The 20,965-nt window shown below is 58.1% G+C and overlaps 1 protein-coding gene across 5 annotated transcripts in view; it reads right to left on the bottom strand.

The window, feature by feature from the left end:
• The window catches only part of SEMA6B (semaphorin 6B), a 27,434-nt gene extending 6,527 nt beyond the window's left edge, over positions 1–20,907 (bottom strand). The window contains exons 1-9 of one of the 5 annotated variants that reach the window (XM_073887188.1): positions 20,858–20,907; positions 4,552–4,701; positions 4,297–4,420; positions 2,599–2,659; positions 2,404–2,466; positions 1,902–2,003; positions 1,416–1,506; positions 971–1,090; positions 422–510 (exon numbers count right to left, since the gene is read on the bottom strand). In XM_073887188.1, the coding sequence (XP_073743289.1) occupies positions 422–510; positions 971–1,090; positions 1,416–1,506; positions 1,902–2,003; positions 2,404–2,466; positions 2,599–2,659; positions 4,297–4,420; positions 4,552–4,672 (771 nt within the window). In that variant the 5' untranslated portion in view covers positions 4,673–4,701; positions 20,858–20,907. Of the gene's footprint in view, positions 1–421; positions 511–970; positions 1,091–1,415; positions 1,507–1,901; positions 2,004–2,403; positions 2,467–2,598; positions 2,660–4,296; positions 4,421–4,551; positions 4,702–5,089; positions 5,245–5,395; positions 5,925–20,857 lie in introns of those variants that run through there. The other 4 variants (XM_073887187.1, XM_025861374.2, XM_025861375.2 and 1 more) reach the window with 4 other exon arrangements.
• Between the last annotated feature and the right edge of the window lie 58 nt (positions 20,908–20,965).

The following is a 20,965-nucleotide window of genomic DNA, read 5'->3' as shown; positions in this document are numbered from 1 at the left end:
CATGGGTAGATGGATGAGCGGATGCATGGGTAGATGGATGGGCGGATCCATGGGTAGATGGATGAGCGGATGTATGGATAGACAGAACATTGACTGGCATGGATAAATAAGTTATGGGGGGTAGACCAGGTGAATAGCAACAACACCAGGACTGGAACCCAGAGGTGTTACCTGCCTTCGAACCCATGAACCTCACCCAGGGCTGTGTGCACCAAGGCCGCTCCATAAATGTCGTCCAGCCTCAGAGGCCTGGTCCTGGCTGGAGTGGAGGGTCTTGAGGATCAGAGGTGGAGGACGGAACCTCTTGCCCCAGGTGGAGATTCATGGATCCACCTCTACTCCCCACTTCCCATGATCAGAGCCTCTCAGCTCCATGCCCCACCACCAGTGGCTCTCAGGGGTAGGAGAGAGAGGACCTTACCTTCTCCAGGTAGTTAAACTCCATCGCGATCTCCCGGAAGAAGAAGTAGATGTGGCTGCCCCACTCCACCGCATGGACAAAGTAGGGCTCTGTAGGAGAGGAGGGGTCAGAACTCAGCCCCTAACATGAGAAATGGGAGTTTCCAGGGCTGTGAACACATCAGCTCAGGTGAATGCTTTTACAGTGAAGGGTGGACACTGGCCAATTACCCAGGCAAAATAAAATAGACTCAAAGATTTTTGGGGGGGTGTTGGGTGTCCGAATCCTAAAATCACTGTGTCTACCCTCCACAAACAGCAACATCTACTATTTTTGTCACCTTCTTCCCTCATGTGTTGAAGAGCTAAGTTCCCGCTATATCCCCCTTGTTCCATTTCAGGTTTCCAAACCACCCATTTCCAGCAAGTTCTACTTTAGATCCAACCGAAGTCTTTCCTCTAGCTTTATCTTCAAAGAGGTCAGTAGGTTCCAAAGATGAGATGGGAGTCCCTCTCTGTCTCCTCTGGGACTCTTATTCTGGTGGGGGGATTTGATGAATGCCTGCCCCACCTTTGAACCACTTGGAGTCATGTTTCACGGTTCGCAGAGTGGGCCGGTCCCCCAGGCTGCGGTAGATGACAGCATCGATGGCTAGGAAGTCGGTAACTGTGGCGGTGAAGAGCATTCCTTCTGGATGCGCGTGATTTGAGGGGAAACGGGTGAGAAGTTACATCACAGAGGCCAGGGGCGGGGTGGGTCAAAACCTGATCTTCCAAGACTGAGCCCAGAGCCCAAGGAAGCTCCTGTCCCTAGACCGAGCCCTGACCCCACCTAAGCCTGAGCCCAGGCTGATCTCCAGCTCCTCCAGCTGAGCCCTGACCTTGGCTGAGTGCCGACCGTGCCTGAGATTCTCTGTTTCACAGCCACCTTCATAATAACCCGCCTCCAAGAGTGGAAAATGCCACACGGGTCAGGGTTGGGGCCCCAGCAGATGGTCAGAGCTGGGGGCACTCACCAGAGAAGAGAGCAACGTTGGCATGTTTGGGGTCGTACGGGCAACGGGCCATGCCGCTAATGTTGTCCCCGAGGGGCTGCAGTGTGTCCATCTGCAGGGGGGATGGGGCCTGAGTGACAGCGTTCCTGGCCACACCTGGCAGCCACCCCCCGCCCCGAGGAATCCTGCCTCCACCTTGGATGCTGTGTGGTTTGGTCAGCCACTTAAACTCTCTAGAGCTTAGTGTACTGTTCTGCGAGCCGGTCTAAGAGTCAATTCTAGTTAATCCTATAACTGGCTTGTAGCTTAAGTGAGCTATGGCTTCCCGGATCTCCTTTGGAAGCCTCCTCTGGAGCTCCTGGTGAGGGCCCGAGGAGGGTATATCCAGGAAGGCTTCCCGTAGGAGGTGACGTGATCTGGGGAAAGTGCCCGGCCAGCAGAGGGCAGGTGAGCCAAGACCAGGAGGTTGGACCTGGGGCTTCAGGGCCTGGAAGGGCGGAGACTCACGCTGTAGTTGGCACACACGGGGTTGAAGGCATTGGAACCGCACACGAAGAGCGTGGATTCGTCCCGAAGAAGCAGCACCTTTACAAAATTTCGACACTCGCCCTGGGGTGGGGCGGGAAGACAGAAGTCATGGTGGGCGTGGTCACGGGTGTGTGCCTAGTATCGAGGGCTGGAGGGGCGGCGGGGCGGGGCCGGAGGTGTGGGCGTGGCCAGGACAGGGACCACATCAGGGGCTGAAACGGGACTGGATCTTCCAAGTGACTGAGGAACCCGCCAAGGCGCAGAAATACTTTGCATCGGCGGCCACTGAAGGGATGGAGTTCCGGCAAGACCAAGGCTGGGGACGTGGCCATGCCTAAGGACCACTTGGGGCCGTGGCCAGGCTCTCGGGGCGCAGCCATGGCAACAGGAGGGTTCTAGCCGCGGATGCAGACAGAGGAACATTTGCCCCGAACTGGGCCGGGTTGGGGCGTGGCTGGAGGCGTGCCCAGGTCCCACTCACCTCCTGCTTGCCCTTCATCCGACACACGTTGATGTCACTGGGGTTGGAGGGCCAGGTCAGTTTCTGAGAGCAGAGTCAGCGGTAAGGGGAGCGGGATCCCTGCCGCCCAATTCTTGCTCCCCAGCCCGTGTCAGGGCCCCCTGGCAGGAGCCTCAAGTGCTGCCCCCACCCCTCCCACCTGGGCCCCCTCCTCACCCGCTGGTACTGCAGCTCCGTGGTCGTGGGGGGCTCCAGCTCCACCCGGTACAGGTTGTCCCTAGGGGAGAGGTGCAGCTAGTGAGGACGGGAGCCTCCAACCCCCCGCCTCCACTTTCCATTCTCCTGGCGGCAGAAGTGTGTCCCACACATAACGTGCAGGGGTGTGCCAGTGCCTCAGCCACTAGAAACTGCAACACTGAACATGCCCCCGCGTGCTCGTGAGTGCCATCACACGCTTCCTCCGGTCCTAAAGTGACCCACAGGTTCTAGCACACCCCATACGCCTTGACATGCCTCTTCAAGCTTACACGCCCCACGGCCTTGGGGGCCTACTCCCAGCATGATGAACTATCCAGTGCCCTTCATCAGGTGCCATCAGGGGCCCCTCCCACCACCTCTCAGTCTCCCCAGGCTCTTCCCCCCCGCCCCCGCCGCAGAAACTGCCTTGGTCAAGGTGAAGTCCAGAAGTCACTTCCCTGTCCTCCTCCCCCTCGGGCGCTGTCTCCCTGGCCCGGCCCCCCTCCTTCTCCTGGGAACTCCTCAGGGACCGGGCTCCCCTCCCACCTCTCCAGCCCCTCAGTCTCTCACCGCTCCCCCGGTGCCCAGGCTGGGTCCTCGGGCCTCTTCCCTCCCCAGCCGCTCCCCTCCCGGGCAGCCTTGTCTACTCTCTCCCCCCGTCTATGGCAGGATGACACCCACAGTCCTGTCTCCAGCCGGGCCCTCCCCTGAGCTCCAGACTCGGGGGTCTCTTTGCGGGGGGCTCCCGGGCGTCTGACACTCAGCTCGACCACACTGCACCCGACTGTCCCCACACCTGCTCCTGCCTGGTCGCTCATCTTGGCTGAGGCCACTCTGTCCTTCCAGGGGCAAAGGCCACAGCTTGGGAGGCACCCTCAACTTGCCACTTCTCCTCGCCTCCCACATATCAGCCAATACTGTCAGCTCTGCCTTTAATGTCTACCAAGAATTTACCCACTTCTCATGCACTCCACGGCCACCACCCTAGTCCACCCTGAACCAGGGCAGTTGCCTTCACCTTGGTTCCCCTGGCTCCAGCCCTCGGTCCGTCCTTCCCACAGCAATCAGAGGGTACCTATGAGCACCTGAGTCAGGACCCCCTCCTCTGCCCGCAGCCCTCCAGGGCTCCCCCCTCACTGGGGTAAAAGCCCATGTCCTCCCTGTGGTCCCCAAGACCCCACACGACCTGCCCGGTCCCCTCCCTGCCTTCCCTTCCTCCCCATCTCCCAGTCACCCATTCTGCTCCAGCCAATCGGGCCTCCTCAATGTTCTTCCAACACACCAGGCCGGATCCTGCCCCAGGACCTTTGCATAGATTGTGCTCTCTGCCTAGATTTTCTCCCTCTCCCCCGAGATGTCCCCATGGCTGGTTCCTCATCACTCAGGTCTCAACTCAAATGTCCGTTCTCCGAGAAGCCCTAGAGCCCCACATCAGCACCTTCTATAGAAACCCAGGGAATTCTGACCAAAGAACTGTCCCCACCTACAAACACACCATAGCAGACTCCAGACTGTAACCACAAGTGGAGTTCAGTCAGCACCCTTTATATAGTCCCACCCCAAAGACGCCAATTTGTACTCCAGCCAAACAATGTGGTCCATCGTGCAAACCTCCCCAAAATGCCACCACCAGCTCCCCACACCTCACCCTGCACTCTGCCCGACAATCCCTCATACCTGTCCCCGATGAACAGGGTCCTGTTGACCCGCAGGACTCGCTGGATGTTAAGGTCGTCAGCACCGTCTGTGGGGGTCAGGCGTCCTGGCCCGCTGCCCACGAACACGGGGTAGTGGTTCAGGTCTGGGGGAGGGGTGTGATCCAGGGCTGGGGTGAACCTGGTCTGGTGAGCCCTGAGGGAAGTGGGCAGCCGACCCAGTTGGGAAGCAAGACCCTCCCTCCGGACCCCTGCTCCCCCCGGGACCCCCACTCACAGTCCCTGGGGGCCACGCTAAGTGGCGGTGGCTCCTCGGGGAAAAGGCCGTTGGCTCCCCCCAGCAGCAGCAGTAGGAGCAGTGGGGCCGGGCGAGGAGGGGGCGCTCGCGGGGTCCGCATGGCGAGGTCGGGGCGACGAGAAGTGAGACCTGCGGGCGAGGGGCCTGGCGGTGAGCTGTGCGGCCTGCAGTTCCGCCCTCCGCCGAGAGATGGCGCACGCGAGCCGCAGTGGCCTGGACCTTCAAGTACCCAAAAACCACTCCCCATGGGGTAATGATAAAACATAACACAAACCTCGGCAATAATAGTAACGCCAGCACTTATTTAATTATCAGAAAGACTTTCTAACCACAACGTAGTGAGAGCTCCGGAAATGGTTTCGAACCAAAAACTAATAATGACAATATTTAAATGACTTTGAAATGAAATCATATTAAATAATTAAAAAAACAAATAATCACGATAATGATAGACACAACACTTAACAACACGTACTTAAATAATTCAATCTCAAAACATATATTCAAGAAATCTTACAATTAAAACACAACAATCCTGGGGCGCCTGGGTGGTTCAGTCAGTTCAGCGACTGACTCTTGATTTCCGCTCAGGTCGTGATATCAGGGTCCTGAGATTGAGCCCCTCGTGGGCCTCCCGGCCCAGCGCGGAGTCTGCTTGTCCCTCTCCCTCCCCACCCCCCCACCGCTTGCTCGCTCGCTCTCAAATAAATTAATAAATATATCAAATCTTTAAAAAAATAAACCACAATCTTAAAATCAAAGTCTTAAAAAAGTTTTTCAGTCTCTCAGAATTTTATAAACCACAATCTGGGAGTTGCCATACTTTAGAATCGTAGAATGTTCCAGCTGGCCGGGGACCTCAGAGGGGCCCCGGTGAGTCTGACTTCCTTCCCAAGTCCAGGCTTTCTGGCCTCTGCTGGAATACCTCTGTGACAGGCACCTCACTACCCCTCAAAGGAGCTTGCTTCCCGCTCCTGTCCAAGGTAATTTGGAGAACCTGCCGGCTTGTGCAGCATGGAGACTCCCTCCCGGTGATGATCGGTTGGTGGAAGTGTGAGCAGAACTCACCCTCTGGAACCCAGCCCTCCACATCCCTACCAGCAGGGGTGCAGTCTGGAGGTCCCGAGTAAGAAGCCTGCAGCCTCGTCCTTCCGGGAAGCCACAGGCAAGCCCTGTGCCTCAGTTTCCCCATCTGAGCAGCAGGGACATCACCACGCCCTGTCCTGGCCTCAGAGCTCCCAAGATTCTGAAGCCCTGGAGGTGAAGGTGGTCGGGACCTTTGGCCCTGGAGTGCCTGCCTCTGAGGACTCAGGGCCAAAAAACAGGAAGGCCTTGCGTGGACCAGCAGAGCTTCCTCTCCATGACCCTGGACTTCCAGTATTTGTGACTCAGCAGATGCCCGGATTCCACGTGTTCGGGGGACATGCCTCTGCTTCCTTAAGAGCTTCCTTCCCTGGCTCCTCCCTTGGTCTGCAGCCTCCCATGGCTCCCAGTGACTCCTATCTAGGTCCCAGCCACTGCATAGCAGTCAAGGCCCCCAGTGTGGCCTCCAGCCTGCTGCTGCCTACGCCACCCTCAGGCCACTGCCCTCCCCCACTCCAGCCTCCTCCCCCACAACATCTGCCTGGGTCATCCCGGCCTCTGAGGGGCTCTGTCCGTTTTTTTTTTTTTAATAAACATTTTTCTTTTTATATTGTGTTAAATATATATACCATAAATTTACTATCTTAACCATTTTTAAGTGCACAGTTCAGCGGCACGAAGCACACTCACCCTGTTGTGCAGCCACCCCCACCCTCCGTCTCCAGAACTTTCCATCTCCCTACATGGCGACTCTGTCCCCACGAAGCACGGACTCCCCACCCCCTGCCCCAGCCCTGGCTCCCACCCTCTCCTCTCTGTCTCTGTGGACGGGACACTCCTCTGGGGACCTCCTGGGAGTGCGGTCTGCGGGATGTGTCCTTCTGGGTCTGGCTCCTCTCACTGAGCCCAGTGTCCTCGGGGTCCCTCCGCGTCGTGGCGGGTGTCAGGGTCCCTTCCTTTCTAAGGCTGGAGCGTGTTCCCAAGCATGGATGGACCACACCGTGTTTATTCATTCACCTGCCGGACACTGAGGTTGTCTCCACCTCTTGGCTGTTGTGAATAAGGCTGCTATGAACTTGGGGTTGCAAACAACTCTTTGAGACCCTGCTTTTAATTCTTTTGGTCTAGACCTAGGATCACATGGTAATTCTATGTTTAACTTCTTCGGGGAACCGCCAGACCGTTTGCCATAGCACTGGCCCCCGCCTCACATTCCCACCAGCAGCCCGTGAGCGTTCCCATTTCTCCACATCCTTGCTAACATGTGTTATTTCCCGGGTTTGCCATCCCAGAATGGGTGTGAGGTGATGCCCTGTGCATTCTGGCCCATGTTTTATCAGAACAATATTTAACGTAAGAGCCTTCCAAACAAAGCTTCCATTCACTGGCCATGCAGGGCTCCAGAGTCAGGCTGCAAGGGTTCAAATCCCAGCTCGGCCATTTACATGCTGTGTCATCCTGGACAGGTTCTGCCTCTGGGCCTCGGTTTCCTCATCTGTAAAATGGGCATGAGAACAGGACTGATCTCATAGGCCTGTGGCGGGTATTAGTGCAGCACCTGGCACAGCACAGGTGCTCAGTAAATGCTAATTATTATGATTCCTGTTGTTGCTGTTGCCATAGTAAGTACCAGAAGTTGGGGCTGGCTGGTTTCCGGGAATTACTTCATAGAGCCCCCCACTGGCTCTAGCGGGAGTGATGTAACAGTTAGCCCATCCTGCAGATGTGAACACTGAGGGTCTGATTTGGGGGCTATGGTCCCACCAGAGAGGATGTGGCAGTTGGGTCTAACCCAGGGCTCTCTGGCTCCAGGATTTTGCTCCTAGGTATTGAGCATCCTAATGACCATAACAAGATCAATAACCACCCAGCCCATTCCCTCAACCCTCAACCCAGACAGGCTAGCAGTAACTTAATACACAAGTGCATGGACAGGCAGACTGAGGCCCCAGGTCAGGATGGGACCTCGTGGCTAACTTTTTCTCCTGGTGTTCCTAACCTTGTGATGCAGCAACTGGAGGCTGGGAAGGGGTTCATTTGCCCCCTCTGTCCATCTGCCCCCAGCCCCACAGATCCATCCAAGGACCCCTGGGCCCACACTGGGCTTTCTTTGCCCGAACCTGTTTCTCCTACCAGTTCCTCGACTTAAGAACAGCCCCGGCATCCCCTAGCCAAAGAATGGGGTGTTGACTTCCCTGTCCCCTCCCTGTCCCCCAAGTGCTCTGTAGCCCAGCCCCCACCTCCTCCTACCTGGTCTCCTGGCCTCCAATCCTGCCCCTTCAGTATCCTCCTCAAGGTAGCAAAGGAATCTTTCTAGAACTCAAATCTCACCTGTTTTTCCCCTGCTCTAAACCAGAGTCTCTGCCCCTTGGCACTGTTGACATTCAGGGTGACTATTCTCTCTGGGGGGCTGTCCTGGGGACTGTGGGTGTGTTGAGCAGCATCCCTGCCCCCCCCCCACTTGATGCCAGGAGAAACCCCAGTGTGACAACCACAGATTTCCCCAGACATCTATCCAGTGTTCCTTGGGGGGCAAAACCAGCCCCAGCTGAGAACTTCTGCTCTGAACCCTTCTATGGCTCCCTAGTGTCCTCAAAATGAAGTCCCAACCCCTCCCCTCCATTCCATCTCCACCTCTGGACATCATCTGCACATGCTGTTCCCTCTGCCTGGCACACCTTCCTCCTGCTTCCAGTAACCTGGTGAACTTGTTCTTCTCAGACACCTCCTCCAGGAAGCCTTCCCAGATCAGCCTAGATGGGCTTCCTCCAGGCTCCCACGTGCCAGTGTGTCCCCCATTAGTGCCCTGATCCCCCTACCTTCTAACTGCCTGCCTGTCTGTCTTCCCCACTGGACTGTGAGCCTCCTGGGAGGGCAGGACAGGGTCTTGGCCACCACTGTGTCCCCAGCACCCAGCACAGGGCCATGCATACAGTGGAAGCTCAATAAATAATAAAGGTGGCAAACACCAAGCACTTACTATGTGCCAGGCGTTGTAAAAATCCACACAGCACACCCAAGAGGTGGGTGTTGTTAACATGCCCCTTATACAGATGGGGAAACTGAGGCGCAGGGCGGCAACGTCATGGACGAAATGGAGCCGAGGCTGATACCGCTCAGTCAACATTAGTTATTTTGACTCTAATGCAGAACTGAACCCCACATGCTTTTTTGGGGGAGTCCAGGCCACGATGGGGCCCACTCACTGCACCTGGCCTCAGTTTACCCCCTGCCCTGGGGTTACTGGAAGCCTCAGCACCTCCCCCGCCAAGACCCTCTGCTTCTCTCTGTGAAACTCGCGGCGCCTCTGTCAGCAGCCACCTGGCGCCCGCCCGTCCGGATGAAGCCCCACCCCCTGCCCGAGCACCTGGCCACCTGGAGCCACCACCAGGGCCAGATGGGGGGCGCTGCGTGGCCAGCCTGTGCACCCCACGGCGTGGGGGGGGCATCCTTTCACCCACGTGTTTGCCTGCCCGTGGAAGGGGTTTGCCTCCTGCCTGCAGCCCTGGGGACACAGGAGGAACCGTCATAAGGCCACAGAGCACCAGCCCCCCTCCAGGAGGCCTCACGCTGTGGCAGGGACTCTCTGCTGGAACCCCGACCATCACTCCAACTCTTGGCACACGGTCCCACTGTACAGATGAGAAGACTGAGGCAGAGGCAGAAATCCCTTAAAGCCACCGCACTTTACCTCTCAGGTCCTCAGGTGGCCCCTGGACCGGACCGTCTTCCCTGCACCTCAGTTACTGTAACTTTGACATAGGCTCCAGTTTCCTTCTGGAAAACTTCTCCCACCTGGCACTTTTTCAGGCCAAGGCGTCTGGGCTACCCTTGGCCATGGGACTTCAGTATAAATTTTAGGATCCGCTGGTAAGTTCCAAACGACAGATAAAACATAAAGCCTGTTGGGGTTTTCACCGGAACGGTGCTGAACGGATGGATCAAGCTGACCTCCTGACTGGCAGCTGGCGCTCCCCGCCCCCAGCTGGAGCTTGCTCTGGCACCCCGGCCTCAGCTGGCGGCTCAGGCCGCGCCTGGGAGTCCTCCCCCCGCTCCCCCCAGCTCCCCCCAACACCCGGCCCCCCAGCCTCATTCCCTCACCCTCACGCCCAATGCCAGCAAGTCATGTGGGCTCTGCATTCAAGTTTATCCAGAATTCTCACTCCTTTCCAGTCCGTTCCTGGTCAGCCCCCATTGTCTCTCGCCCAGACCCGCGCAGTCCCCTCCACCCTGGTCCCAGGCTGCAGCCTTCATCCCCTCCACCGTCCCTCCTCCCCGCAGCGGCCACCAGAGGGCGCCTGTGAGCCATCGAGTCAGGTCGTCCCTTCTCTGCCCACAGCCCTCCAGGGCTCCCACCTCCCTGGGGGAAAGCCTCTTCCCTGCTGCCCTCAAGACCCTGCACCACTTGTCCCCAGCCCCCTCCCCGCCCTCACTTCCTCCCCATCGCCCCCTCGCCCACTCTGCTCTAGCCACACGGGCGCCCCCCAACAAGGCAGGTGCAGTCCTGCCCCAGGGCCCCAGGGAAGGATAACCACATCTGTCCTTACTTCAGGTCTCTGCTGCAATACCACATCTTCAGAGACAGCCCTCCCAGCGCTAACCCCCTATACTCCAGGAGCCTCTACCCTTTCCATGCACCGCTATGCCCCTCCCTACCCGGTATCACACTCTCAAAGTGTCCAATTTAGACCCTTTCTCCTCCGAATGTGGTCCTCAGACCGGCAGCATCAGCCTCACTTGGAGCCCTTAGAAATGCAGAGCCCCCGTGGGGCACCTGCGTGGCTCCGGTGGTTGAGGGTCTGTCTGCCTTGGCTCAGGTCACGGTCTCCAGGTCCTGGGATCCAGCCCCACGTCTAGCCCCACGTCGAGCCCCATGGCAGGCTCCCAGCTCAGCAGGGGGTCCGCTTCTCCCTCTCCCTCTGCCTCTCCCCCTGCTTGTGCTCTCTCAAATGAATATATAAAATCTTAAAAAGAAAAAGAAAAAGAAATGCAGAGCCCCAAACCCCACCCCAGACCCACCAACCGGAGCCTGCACGTAGTAAGATCTCACAGGGATCAGCATGCACAACAATCTTCGTGCATGGGTACCCCCAAATAAAATAATCATCCACACATCAGCCTGTTCAGAGCCTGTCTGCCCCCCTGGACGGGGAGCCCTGTGACGGCAGTCTGGGGTGTGACTTGGTCAATGACGTGTCCCCACAGCATCTGGCACACCACTGGCGCTCGATAATGTCTTGTTGTAAGTGAATGAACTAAGTGTCAACATCAGGAGTGGACTCCAGATCTGCCCTCCTCCCTGGTTCCACTTGGCCCATGTCCACAGGAGTGTGGGTCCCCCCACACATGTCCACAGGCCCCGATGTCCACAGCACGTAACAGCCTCTGTGTGTTCACACATATCCACAGATGCAACCACAGCACACGTGTGTGCCCCAGCCATGGCGGGCCGTCTGCACGTGTGTGCACACGCCCATGTGTCAGAGTTTATATACCCATCCCCCCCATGAAGCTGCTGCCTGCCACCCCCTGGCCATCAAACAGTTTCCAGGGACCTCAATCCCCTGTGGGCACCAGGCTGGCCAACCCCTGGGTCTAACCTTGTTGGTGGATTGAGGAAACTGAGGCCCAGAATGCGGGCTGGGTGGACAACACTGTTGGCTGAAGAGCTCCAGGTTAGCAGCTTGGTCTCCAGCATCGCGCGGCCCAGGTTCAAATCCCGGCTCTGCCCTCCGATGGTTCCCCCCACCCCCGCTGTGTGGGCCTTGGTTGCCCCGCCTCTAAGCAGCAGGTGACTACAAGTCCAAACCTACAATGTTGCGGATGGGAGGACATAATGTAGACCAGAAAACTGCGCCCACACGTGTCCTTTTCAATTTCCAGGCAGCCACATTCAAAAGGGGAAATTCATTTTAATAATGTGTTTTATTTAACCCAATAGATCCAAAATACTGTTATTTCCACCAGTAATCAATGTAAAAATGATCAACGAGACATTTCGACATGCCATTTTTCGCATTTAATCTTTGGAATCTGGTATGTGTTTTACTTTTAGAGCATATCTCGATTCGGGCCAGCCACACGTGATTCAACAGCCACACGTGGCCAGTGGTCGCTGCTGCTGACAGCTCAGCTCCAGAAATAAGCCCAGAGCTAGGAAGGATTCCCCCATCCACTCAGCTTTAGCAGGGAAGTTCTACTTTCGATCTATCTTAAATCCCTCTCGCTTCCAGAGGCTCCCAGAAGCTAAAAGCCTGGGGGCTGGAGATTTGGTCCCTCCTGGAGCCTGAGCATTTCCCGCTGGGGCTTTTGAGAATTTGGGCTTGAAGGGCAATGCCACCGTCCTCTCTGATCCCTCTTCCCCCAAGCAACTCTCGGCAAGCTCAGCCCACACCATGCTCAAAGGCCTGCAATGGCTCCCTAGTACCCCACAGAAGAAAGCGCCGATTTCTGGGTGCTGACATTTAAGGATCCCTCCCACCCTGGGAATGACCTTAACCTTCCCTTGCCCTCATCTCCTGCCAGGCATGCCCAGAATTCACCAGTCCCACATTCAGGTCTTTGCTCAGGCTGTCCCCTCTGCCAGGGGGACGTCTTCAGCCTTCTCAAGGCCCAGCTTCTCCCCAGGAACCCCCTCAATCACCCAGACATAGTCACCTTGCTTTTGCCCCTCGAAGCCCCCCAGCCAACTCCTGCTCACCATCTATATCAGCTACATGTGGATGTCCCCTTCTCCAGGAAGCTTTCCTTGATTGCCCTGGCTGAGCTTCAGTGTCCCTGGGCTCCCCCAGCCACCGTTCCTCTCTCACCTCCACCCAACCTCACCAACCTGGGAGCTTCTGTGTCCAGCTCTGGCTCCCTGTACCTTACACCAGGAGCTGTCCATTCACTCCTTAGATGAGCAATTACTGTGTGCCCGCTGTGTGCTAGGCACTGTTCCAGGCACGAGGACACGGCAGTGACCAAGACAGTGGCAAAGCCCTGCCCTTGTGGGGCCCCCATCCCACGGGGGAGCTAGGGGGGTACGCATGTTACCAAATGACGGTAAGAATGGCAGGGGGTGGCAAAGGGGCTGCTCAGGTGCGGGGTTAGGGGACCCCTGGGGGGAGGGACATTCCGTCTGCGGCCTCGGGATTGAGGAGGGAACAGCAGGGAAGATGTGGGGAAGGGTGCTCCACAAGGGCAAAGGCCTGGGGGCTGAAACTGTTCCAGGAGCACTGGGAAGGTCCCGGCGGGCGGGTGGAGGGAGGCTGCCCTATCTCCAGAGAGGACCCCTGGGATTCTCCCCCTTCTCCAGACCAGACACTGCGCCTCAGTTTTCTGCGCTATAACTTCAGGCACCACACCAGGGCCCGGTACGCAGGTGTTTACTTGACATGAAGTGGCCTCGCTGGGTGGCCTCGGGCCGGCAGCTCACCCTCACTGGGTCCCTCTGGGCCACAGCAGGGGACTCTGTGACACTGGGCCAGGCTCGGAGCCCCTGTTTCTCCATGTGCCATGGCTGGGATGGGGGCGGGATGCCCGTTTCCAGTTCCATAGGAGGAACTGCTGTCAGCCTGACGGCCCCAGGATTCCAGCTCCGGGGCCCGGTGTCCCCGGGGGGATCGAGTAACCCAGCCCGGCAGCCGGGCCCCAGCGCCCTCCAGGTCTAGTTACCAGCTCTGCTTACAGCTGCCTCCTCCAGCTGCCTCAAGTCGCCCCCTGTGGCAGCCCAGTCGGACTTCGGGGCTGTCTAGGAACTTGGCAGCGCTGCCAGAGGGAGTCCCTGGGGCCCGGCCATGGAGGGGCTGGGGAGAGAGAGGCCCCCTCGTCCTCCAAAGGCTGCTGGATGCCGGTTAACTCATCCCTGGCTGGCCTGGGGGGCAGCAGTGCCTCCTCCTGCTTCCTCTTCTGCAAATCGGGGCCCGCAACGCCGGCTCCGCGGCACACAGTAGGCGCTCCACACATACCAGCCTGATGAGCGTCCCGCGAACAGCCCCTACTTGCAAAAGAGCTGCGAGGATGTGTTTATTCCGGACGTCCTGAGCACCTACTGTGCACCAGCACTCCAGGAGGGTCACCCGCGACCAGGGTCATGCATGTCAAGGGCCTGGCACAGAGCTGGGCTGATGGCAAACACTCAGTTCGTGCTGAGCGTCTCTTTTGAAGACAACGGGTGCTCAAGAGTTCCTGAGCCACCTTCCGCGTGCAGCCCACAGCGGCCCAGCAGAGCAGGGATTTAAGCTAAGATTTCATGAAGCCCCGTGCTGGGCGCAACGATTCACATGTATGAACTCATTTCCTGCCCACCCCAACCCAGTGAGGCAGAGACCAGCACCATCATCTCTGTTTCGTGGATGGAAAAACAGGCCCAGAGACGTGGAGCCACCTGGCCAACGTCACACAGCACGGAAGCATGCGGCTGGAGTCCGAACCCAGGCTGCTGGGTTGTGCTGCCTCTTGCCAAGTGCCCACGAGGTGCCATCTGTCTACGAGGCTGCACAGCCCAAAATGCACATTTGCGGATAAGCAAGCGGAGACCCAGAGAGAGGCTCTCCTGTCCCCAGGCCACTCAGGGAGCCGGGGTGGGGAACAGGTGGGAGAGACAGGACCTCAAGCAGGGGGGCCACAGACCGGCCCCCGGGGCCCCAGGCCCAGACGGGGAGGGAGGGGGGCTCCTGGGTAATTAATTTTAATCACTGTTTGGAAATTGGGCCGCCAGGAGGCAAGTCGGAAGCAGCAACTTGTAATTAGGAACGGGGAAGGGGGGCTGCTTTCTCCACGATGCAGCGACCATTCTGAGAAAATTAAAGTGTCATTTATACCCAGTGGGTAATTAGAGGGCCCTGGAGGGGGCCGCCCGAAGGGGCTGGGGGCTCCTGGGGAATCCAGAGTGGGGCTGGGGCTGGGGGGGGCGGACATGCACAGGTTCCCAAGGGGGGAATTCTGGATAGGCCTGGGGGCAGACAGACCCCGTCTTCAGCCCCAAGTTGAAGGAAATGCAGGGGAGCTGGGCCCTGCTCTTGGGGCCCAGTTTTGGGGAACAGAGGGGAGTAAGGTTTGGCTCTAGGGGGCTCCACTTTAGGGAGGACAAAGAGATCTGATTCTTGCCCTTGGGGTCCAAAAAGATGGCGAGACCGGTCCTCCTTTCTTGGGATTCTGGGAGCCCTCCTCTCCCCCAGGTTGATCCCTCCAGATTCCTCCAGTCACTCTGCCCCTCCCCCAGAGGCCGTGTGTGGGAGGCCACAGGGATCCCCAAGTGGGAGGAGACCAGAAGGGCAGGTCTGCAAGGGGACACCACTAAGAGATGCTGGGCGGGAAGCAGGCAGGGCTGTGCTAAGTGTTGCTGGGAACGGAAGACCTGGCAAATGAACTTAAAGAAGACAAAGGCGGGAGATAGGTCCTGGGGGACGGCCCTGGGGTCAGAGTGGACCACAAGTTCTGGTGAGTCAGGGCTCAGGAATGGCAGAGATGCTGGCAGAGTGACGTGGGCTCTGGGGGATGGGGCGTGAGAACTGTGCATCAGTGGAGAAAAAATAGTGAGGGCCAGAGGCCCCTGTTTTCTGGGTGACCTCAGGGAATTTGCCACCCTGATCTGTGCCTCATTTCTCCTCAGAGACTGGGGCTCAGATCTTCAAAGGGGAATGGCAGCAAACACTCAGGGGCATCTATTGTTTTCCAAGCTCTGTGCTTGTGGGCCTTATAGAAAGTAGTAGTGGGGTAGGTGGGAAGGGTTCTTCTTATCATTTTATGGTTGAAGAAACAGGCCCAGAGTGGGTGAGTGATAGGCCCAAGTTTGCACAGCTAGGAAATGGCCAAGCTGGACTCAAACCCAGGCCATATGGTCTAGACACTACACTCTTAACCACAGTACTCCCTACGCCTTAGAGAAAGGGGCCCTGTTTCTCTCCACATCCTTCTGTAAGCAAGTCCCAGATCTACCCCATCCACCAACTTCTTTCCCCCTCTCCTGCCTCAGCTAGGCTGGACCCCATCATTGCTCACCTGGACCAGCATGGAGGCCTCGGCCCTAGTCTCCCAGCTCTGGCCCTTGCTGCCCGCAGACTGTCCTCCCTCCAGTAGCCATTAGAGGGCTGTAAGCCCTGGGTCAGGTGCTGCCACCTTGGCCCACTGTCCTCTGGGGTTCAAGCCTCACTTGGGTAAAAGCCCAAGTCTTCCTCTGAGGCCCCCAAGGCCCTGCAAGACCTGCCCCTCCTTCCCTCTCTACCCCTCACTCACTCTGCTCCAGCCACGTAGGGCTCCAATGTACACAATGCACCTGGAAAGGTCCTGCCCCAGGGCCTTTGCACTGCCTCTACCCTCTTCCTGGAATGCTCTTCCTCCAGATCTCCACATGACTGGCTCCATCCCATTTTCCAGGTCTCAGCTCAGATGCCACCTCCTCAGAGACACGCTCTTTGACACCATCAGCTAAAACAGCCCCGCCCTCCTCAGCTACACGATCCAGTATTATTGTCTTCAGGAAAACTTATTACACTTGGTTTACTTTATTTCCCTAGTTGGTATCCATGTCCCCACCTGGATGTGAGGTCAACAAAGGCAGGGCCCAGTCTGCCTTGGTCATTGCTGGGTACCCAGAACCTAGCACCTAGGAGATAGACACCTATTAAACATCTGTCACCTCATGAAGTGAGAGCAAGGACCACACAGCTCCAAATGAGATCAGGGCCAGAGGCCACAAAGTTTCAGCTTCTCAAAGTTATTCCTTTTTCTGGAGTAAGAAAAACAACAGGACTATGCCTAGCATGTTGCCTAGCACGTGTCCTCTTCTTTAAATGTTCAATCCTAAGGGAGAGAAAATAGCATCTATGCTTTACAAATGGGTAAACTGAGTCTCAAAGAGGGGGCATGAGTGTGTGAGTGAATGAGCAAAGACATGGACTCAAACACACGTAAGTCTGATCCAAGTGGGCAATCTCTAAGGGCAATAATTCAGTGAGGCTGTCTCAACTGCCCAGGGGCTCTGACCCCTTGGCCTCCGGGAAAAGTTCTAAAACTGTCAAAATATGTAGCCAACCCCACTGTGAACTCCTACACAACCATCATTTCCCCAGCTTCAATGCCCCTCCTTTGTTCATCTTCCCTGATCCACTGGGCAGAGACCAAGTTTCCCCAGCCCCATTTGCTCCTTGCACCTGGACTCTGACTCCATGTAGCAGAGAGGGCCAGGGTCCGCCTGTTTCCCCTTCTCCAGCCTGGAAGCCCCTTGGGGGCCAACTAAACACCGGAGCTAAAGCCTTTTTCTCTGGGATCCCAGTGTCACCCAGCATGGGGCATGGCACACAGGGGCCAATAGGAGCTTTTGTTGAGTGACTGATCTCCCCAGCTGCCCTGGACCAGATCTCACCCAGGGCCCCTCTTAGAACCCATAATCCTCTTCTGGGCTCCTGCAGTTGGGAAGTTCTCCCCCAGGTCCGCCCTTGGAAAGCAGGCCCAGCCAGGGCCAACGTGCATCCTGGGAAATGTAGTCCTCACTAGCCTGGGCCTCCTCCCAGCAGGCCCTGGGGTGGCCACCAGTGAAGGGTCATGAAGGGGGGTTGGTGGGGCACCGGATCCTTGCCCAGAGGAATGGAAGAGGGGTCTCCGGCCTCTTAAGTCACCTCTGTGGCATATTCTAATGCCTATCACTTTACGTGGACATCCCCAAAGGCCAGGTGACAGACAACCGTGATAATGAGAGAGTACATGGCTCAGGGCCAGACTGATCAGGACACACATTGAACCCTGGCTCTGGCGAGCCAAACCTGCGCTGTGTCTAGGGTGGGGAGGGGGGCCAGTCTGCAGCTGCTCCTGGGTAATTCAACCACAGGATGTGGGGCAGATGGCTGGGGCCTGAGTCCGGGGCTGCTTGGAGCCTCAATTTCCCTACTTCTGCTCAATGGGGCTGCCTGGAGCCTCAATTTCCCTACTTCTGCTCAATGGGGCCACATTCAGTCAGCCCTCATCACTCCTGGGTCTTGCTAGAATCAGACTATCCCCAGCCCCTTAAATGGCTTAGAATTTCAGAATCACAGTATCTTAAATATTATAGTTCAAAAAGCCCCACAGTACCCGGAAATTTAAAAGAAATTTGGAGGATCGCCTGGGCCTTGACCAATATCAGAATTATTTTTCCAGGATTCTGGAAAGATGGCTATCAACCTCCCTTGCCTGCCTCCCGGGACAGGCAACTCACTACCACTCCAAGCAGCTCATTGGGTTTCCAGGAACTCTTCTCCTCTTAGCTACCCTTCCTTTCAGCTGCTCAAGGTCCAAAACTTTGCCCATTCCCTCCCCTGCTTTAAAACCTTCTGTGGCTCCTAACTGCCCTTGGGATAAAGCCCAAGCTCAACTTGGCATTCTTGGACCCTATCCAGCTCTCAGGCCTAACTGCTCTTTATCTCCCACCTCTAAAATAGTCCAGCCACTCAGGGCTCCCCCAACACACGCTGCCGTGGCTATTCTTGCTGCTCACTCCCTCTACTTCGAATCCCTGTCCTCCTCTTCTCCTGGGATCATCCTTCCCATCCCTCCAGTCCAATGCCAGCACCCCCTCTTCCAGGCAGTCCTCCCTGATTCCATTTGTCCTGACCCTGGCCGAGGCCTCCCTGGGCACCCCAGCGTCTTCTGACAAAGGGCCAGGCATGCAGGACGGGCCCCACCCCGGGGTCAGCCAGGGATACCACCTTCCCAGGAGACGGGGGCGACCGGCATGTCCTTCAGCCTCCAGGGACCCAGCTCACCTGTCCTGCGGGCTGACGTCAGGGTCACCTTTCCAAGGACAGTTTGATTTCTATCTTCCAGGTCCAGCCCCATGTAACCCCAGCAACTCCTGTCTCAAGCTCTGGGCAGCCAGTGCAGATGACAAACCCTCCTACGGCCCGTCTCCAGCACCTTCCTTGCCCAGTGGACAAAGGTGGACACAAAACCTAGAGGAGGAGGCGCCCCTGCTGGGTAAGCAAGACCTCCGCTCAGAGACACTGTCTCACCTCAAAGCAGAGGAGGCGACAGGACCCGGAGGAGCCGTGGGTGCTCAGCCCCAGCAGAAGGTAGGCAGGAACTGGAGGGAGAGTGGAGAGGTACAAATCCAGGGCATTCTTATGTGACCTCTCTTTGCCCAATCTCCCTCCACTCAGGCCCTAAACCCAAAGATCTCCTCCTGAGGAGATGGCAACCCAGAGAGGGCTAGACACCTGTCTGAGGTCACACAGCTGTGGCCCTCTTAGCCCCAGCTTTTTCCTCTACACCGAATTTTTTCTTTTGGAGAGGGCTGGGGCACTGGAAGCTCCAGGTCCAAATTTCCACACGGCCCAGAGTGGACAGGGTGGTGGTGGGTCCAGGGTAACCTTTGGGAGGGCTCCTGGGTTTCAGCTGATGTGGCACCTCCTTTCCCCCTTAACCCTGTCTAGCAACCCCAGGAGAGGAGAGGTCTGGCTTCCCCCTTTGCCCACTCTGCCAATTTCTTGGGCCTCAGTTTCCCCATCTACTCTTGGGAACAGGCCAGTTCACATGCCACTTGAATGAAGCTTTTGCCAGGCCACCACCTACCCAGTAATCAAGGGATCTCCTATGGGCCACAGTGACCTCCCAGCCAACTTCCCAGGGAGCTTAGGACCCCCTCCCAGGTGGGCCCTGGACCCACTGGTGAGCCCCAGCCATCTCCCCACATGCTGTACTCATTCTAAATAGAGTTTAGACCAATTGCCCAGATACATCCCCAAAATTCACCCCTAAAGGAAACCAATAGCGTCTACTAGCATTTGGGAAAGAGGCTGGGTGGGGGGAGCCCATGGAGGAGGGGATGCTCCAGCCAGAGGACTCCTTGAGAGCGGAGGGAACCCAGAGAAACATGAAGAAATGCAATTTTGTAAATGGGGTGGGGGTGGCGTCTCTACTGTCGGCCTAGCCATTAGCCACCCTCCCGCTTTCCTCCTTAAGCCCAAACCCAGATCCCCAAAGCTTGAAGGTCCCTTCTTCTAACTCCAAGCCTCAGTTCCCCTCCCGTATGCGGGTCAAAGACGACAACCTCCGGGGTGGGGGTGAGGGTGGGGGGCGAAGGGGCAGGGAGGGTAGGATGCCGAAGACCTCGGCCAGAGAGGGCCAAATAGGGGCTGAGGGTCTGTGAATCGCCTCCAGCCCCAGGACTCTTGCAAATACTCCCAGCTCCAGCATCTACCGGGGCAGGGGTGGGGGGTGGTTCCTACAGCAGCGCCCCCTCTGGGAGGTGCCCTAAACTCGGAGGGCGCCCGCAGGCGGAGAGCAAGGCGGAGAGGGGGGGCACGTGACCCCCGCCCCGGGGACCAATCAGCGTCCGCAGGAGGGGGGCCACACTCGGCGCCCCCCACCTCTCCCGGCGCGCTCGGAGAGAGACGCTTTCTTTGTCCCTTTGTCAGCTCTTGGGGGGCCCCGAACCCCCCAGGCCCCCACTGCAACGGGGGGATCCGGACAGGCTGGCTCTCTCCCCCCACCGCGTCCCCTCCCCCGCGGCCCGGGCCCTGGACTCTTTCTGGGCCGGGCGTGCGGCAGGAGAGGGCTCAGGGGCGCCCAAGGTGCGGCGGCTGGACCGCCGAGTGGGGTGGAGGGGCCTCACCGGGCCAGGACCACCGCACCGGTCCCGGGTCCGCCTCGACTTAGCTCTCAGGGCTCCGCCCCCCAGCACCACCCCCCCACCCCCGGCCAGCAGGCCCCTGCCGACCCCGAACCCCCCACCTGGGCCCAAATCCAGCTCCCCAGCGGCGCAGCCGCGAGCCCCGTTATTGTGCCTCCCACGGCCCCCCCGGACAAAGTCTCCACCCGCTGCGGTGCCGACAGAACCCCCATTATAGCTCCAACATACAGGCCCCCAGGCAACAATCCAGGCCCCCCCAGCTGCGGTGCCATTAGACTCCCCCATTATGGTGCTTCATTCAGCGCCCCAGGCCCAAATCCAGCCCCTTCAAAGCGATGCTACTGGACCCCCACTACACCGTTCCATACAGTGGCCCCCCTAAAATCCAGCCCCCTCCCCAGTTGCGTCGCTGACAGATCCTCCCGCGATAGCGCTCCACAAACCCCCTCGCCGGCCAAATCCATCCCCCTCCCGGCGGCGGGGCCCTCCGGCCCCCATCCTAGCGCCTGACCCGGCCGCCCCAGCCGACGATTCAGCCCCCCAGCTGCGTGCCGACAGACACCCCGGGACTGCGCCGCCCCCAGCCCCCTCTCGCAGACGCCCCGGGGCGCTTACCTCGGAGCCGCCGCGCCGCGAGTGCGCGGGAGGGAGCGCGAGGGCGGGAGGGCGCGGGCGGGGGGGGGGGGCCGTGCGCGGGGGAGGCACGGCCCGACCCCCGCCCAA

The sequence above is a fragment of the Callorhinus ursinus genome, unplaced genomic scaffold (genome assembly GCF_003265705.2).
Source record: "Callorhinus ursinus isolate GAN/ISIS: 27379988/994484 unplaced genomic scaffold, GSC_fseal_2.0 scaffold77, whole genome shotgun sequence".
Taxonomy (NCBI): domain Eukaryota; kingdom Metazoa; phylum Chordata; class Mammalia; order Carnivora; family Otariidae; genus Callorhinus; species Callorhinus ursinus.
Note: the sequence above shows the minus strand (reverse complement) of the source record. Positions and strands in the feature narration are given on the sequence as shown.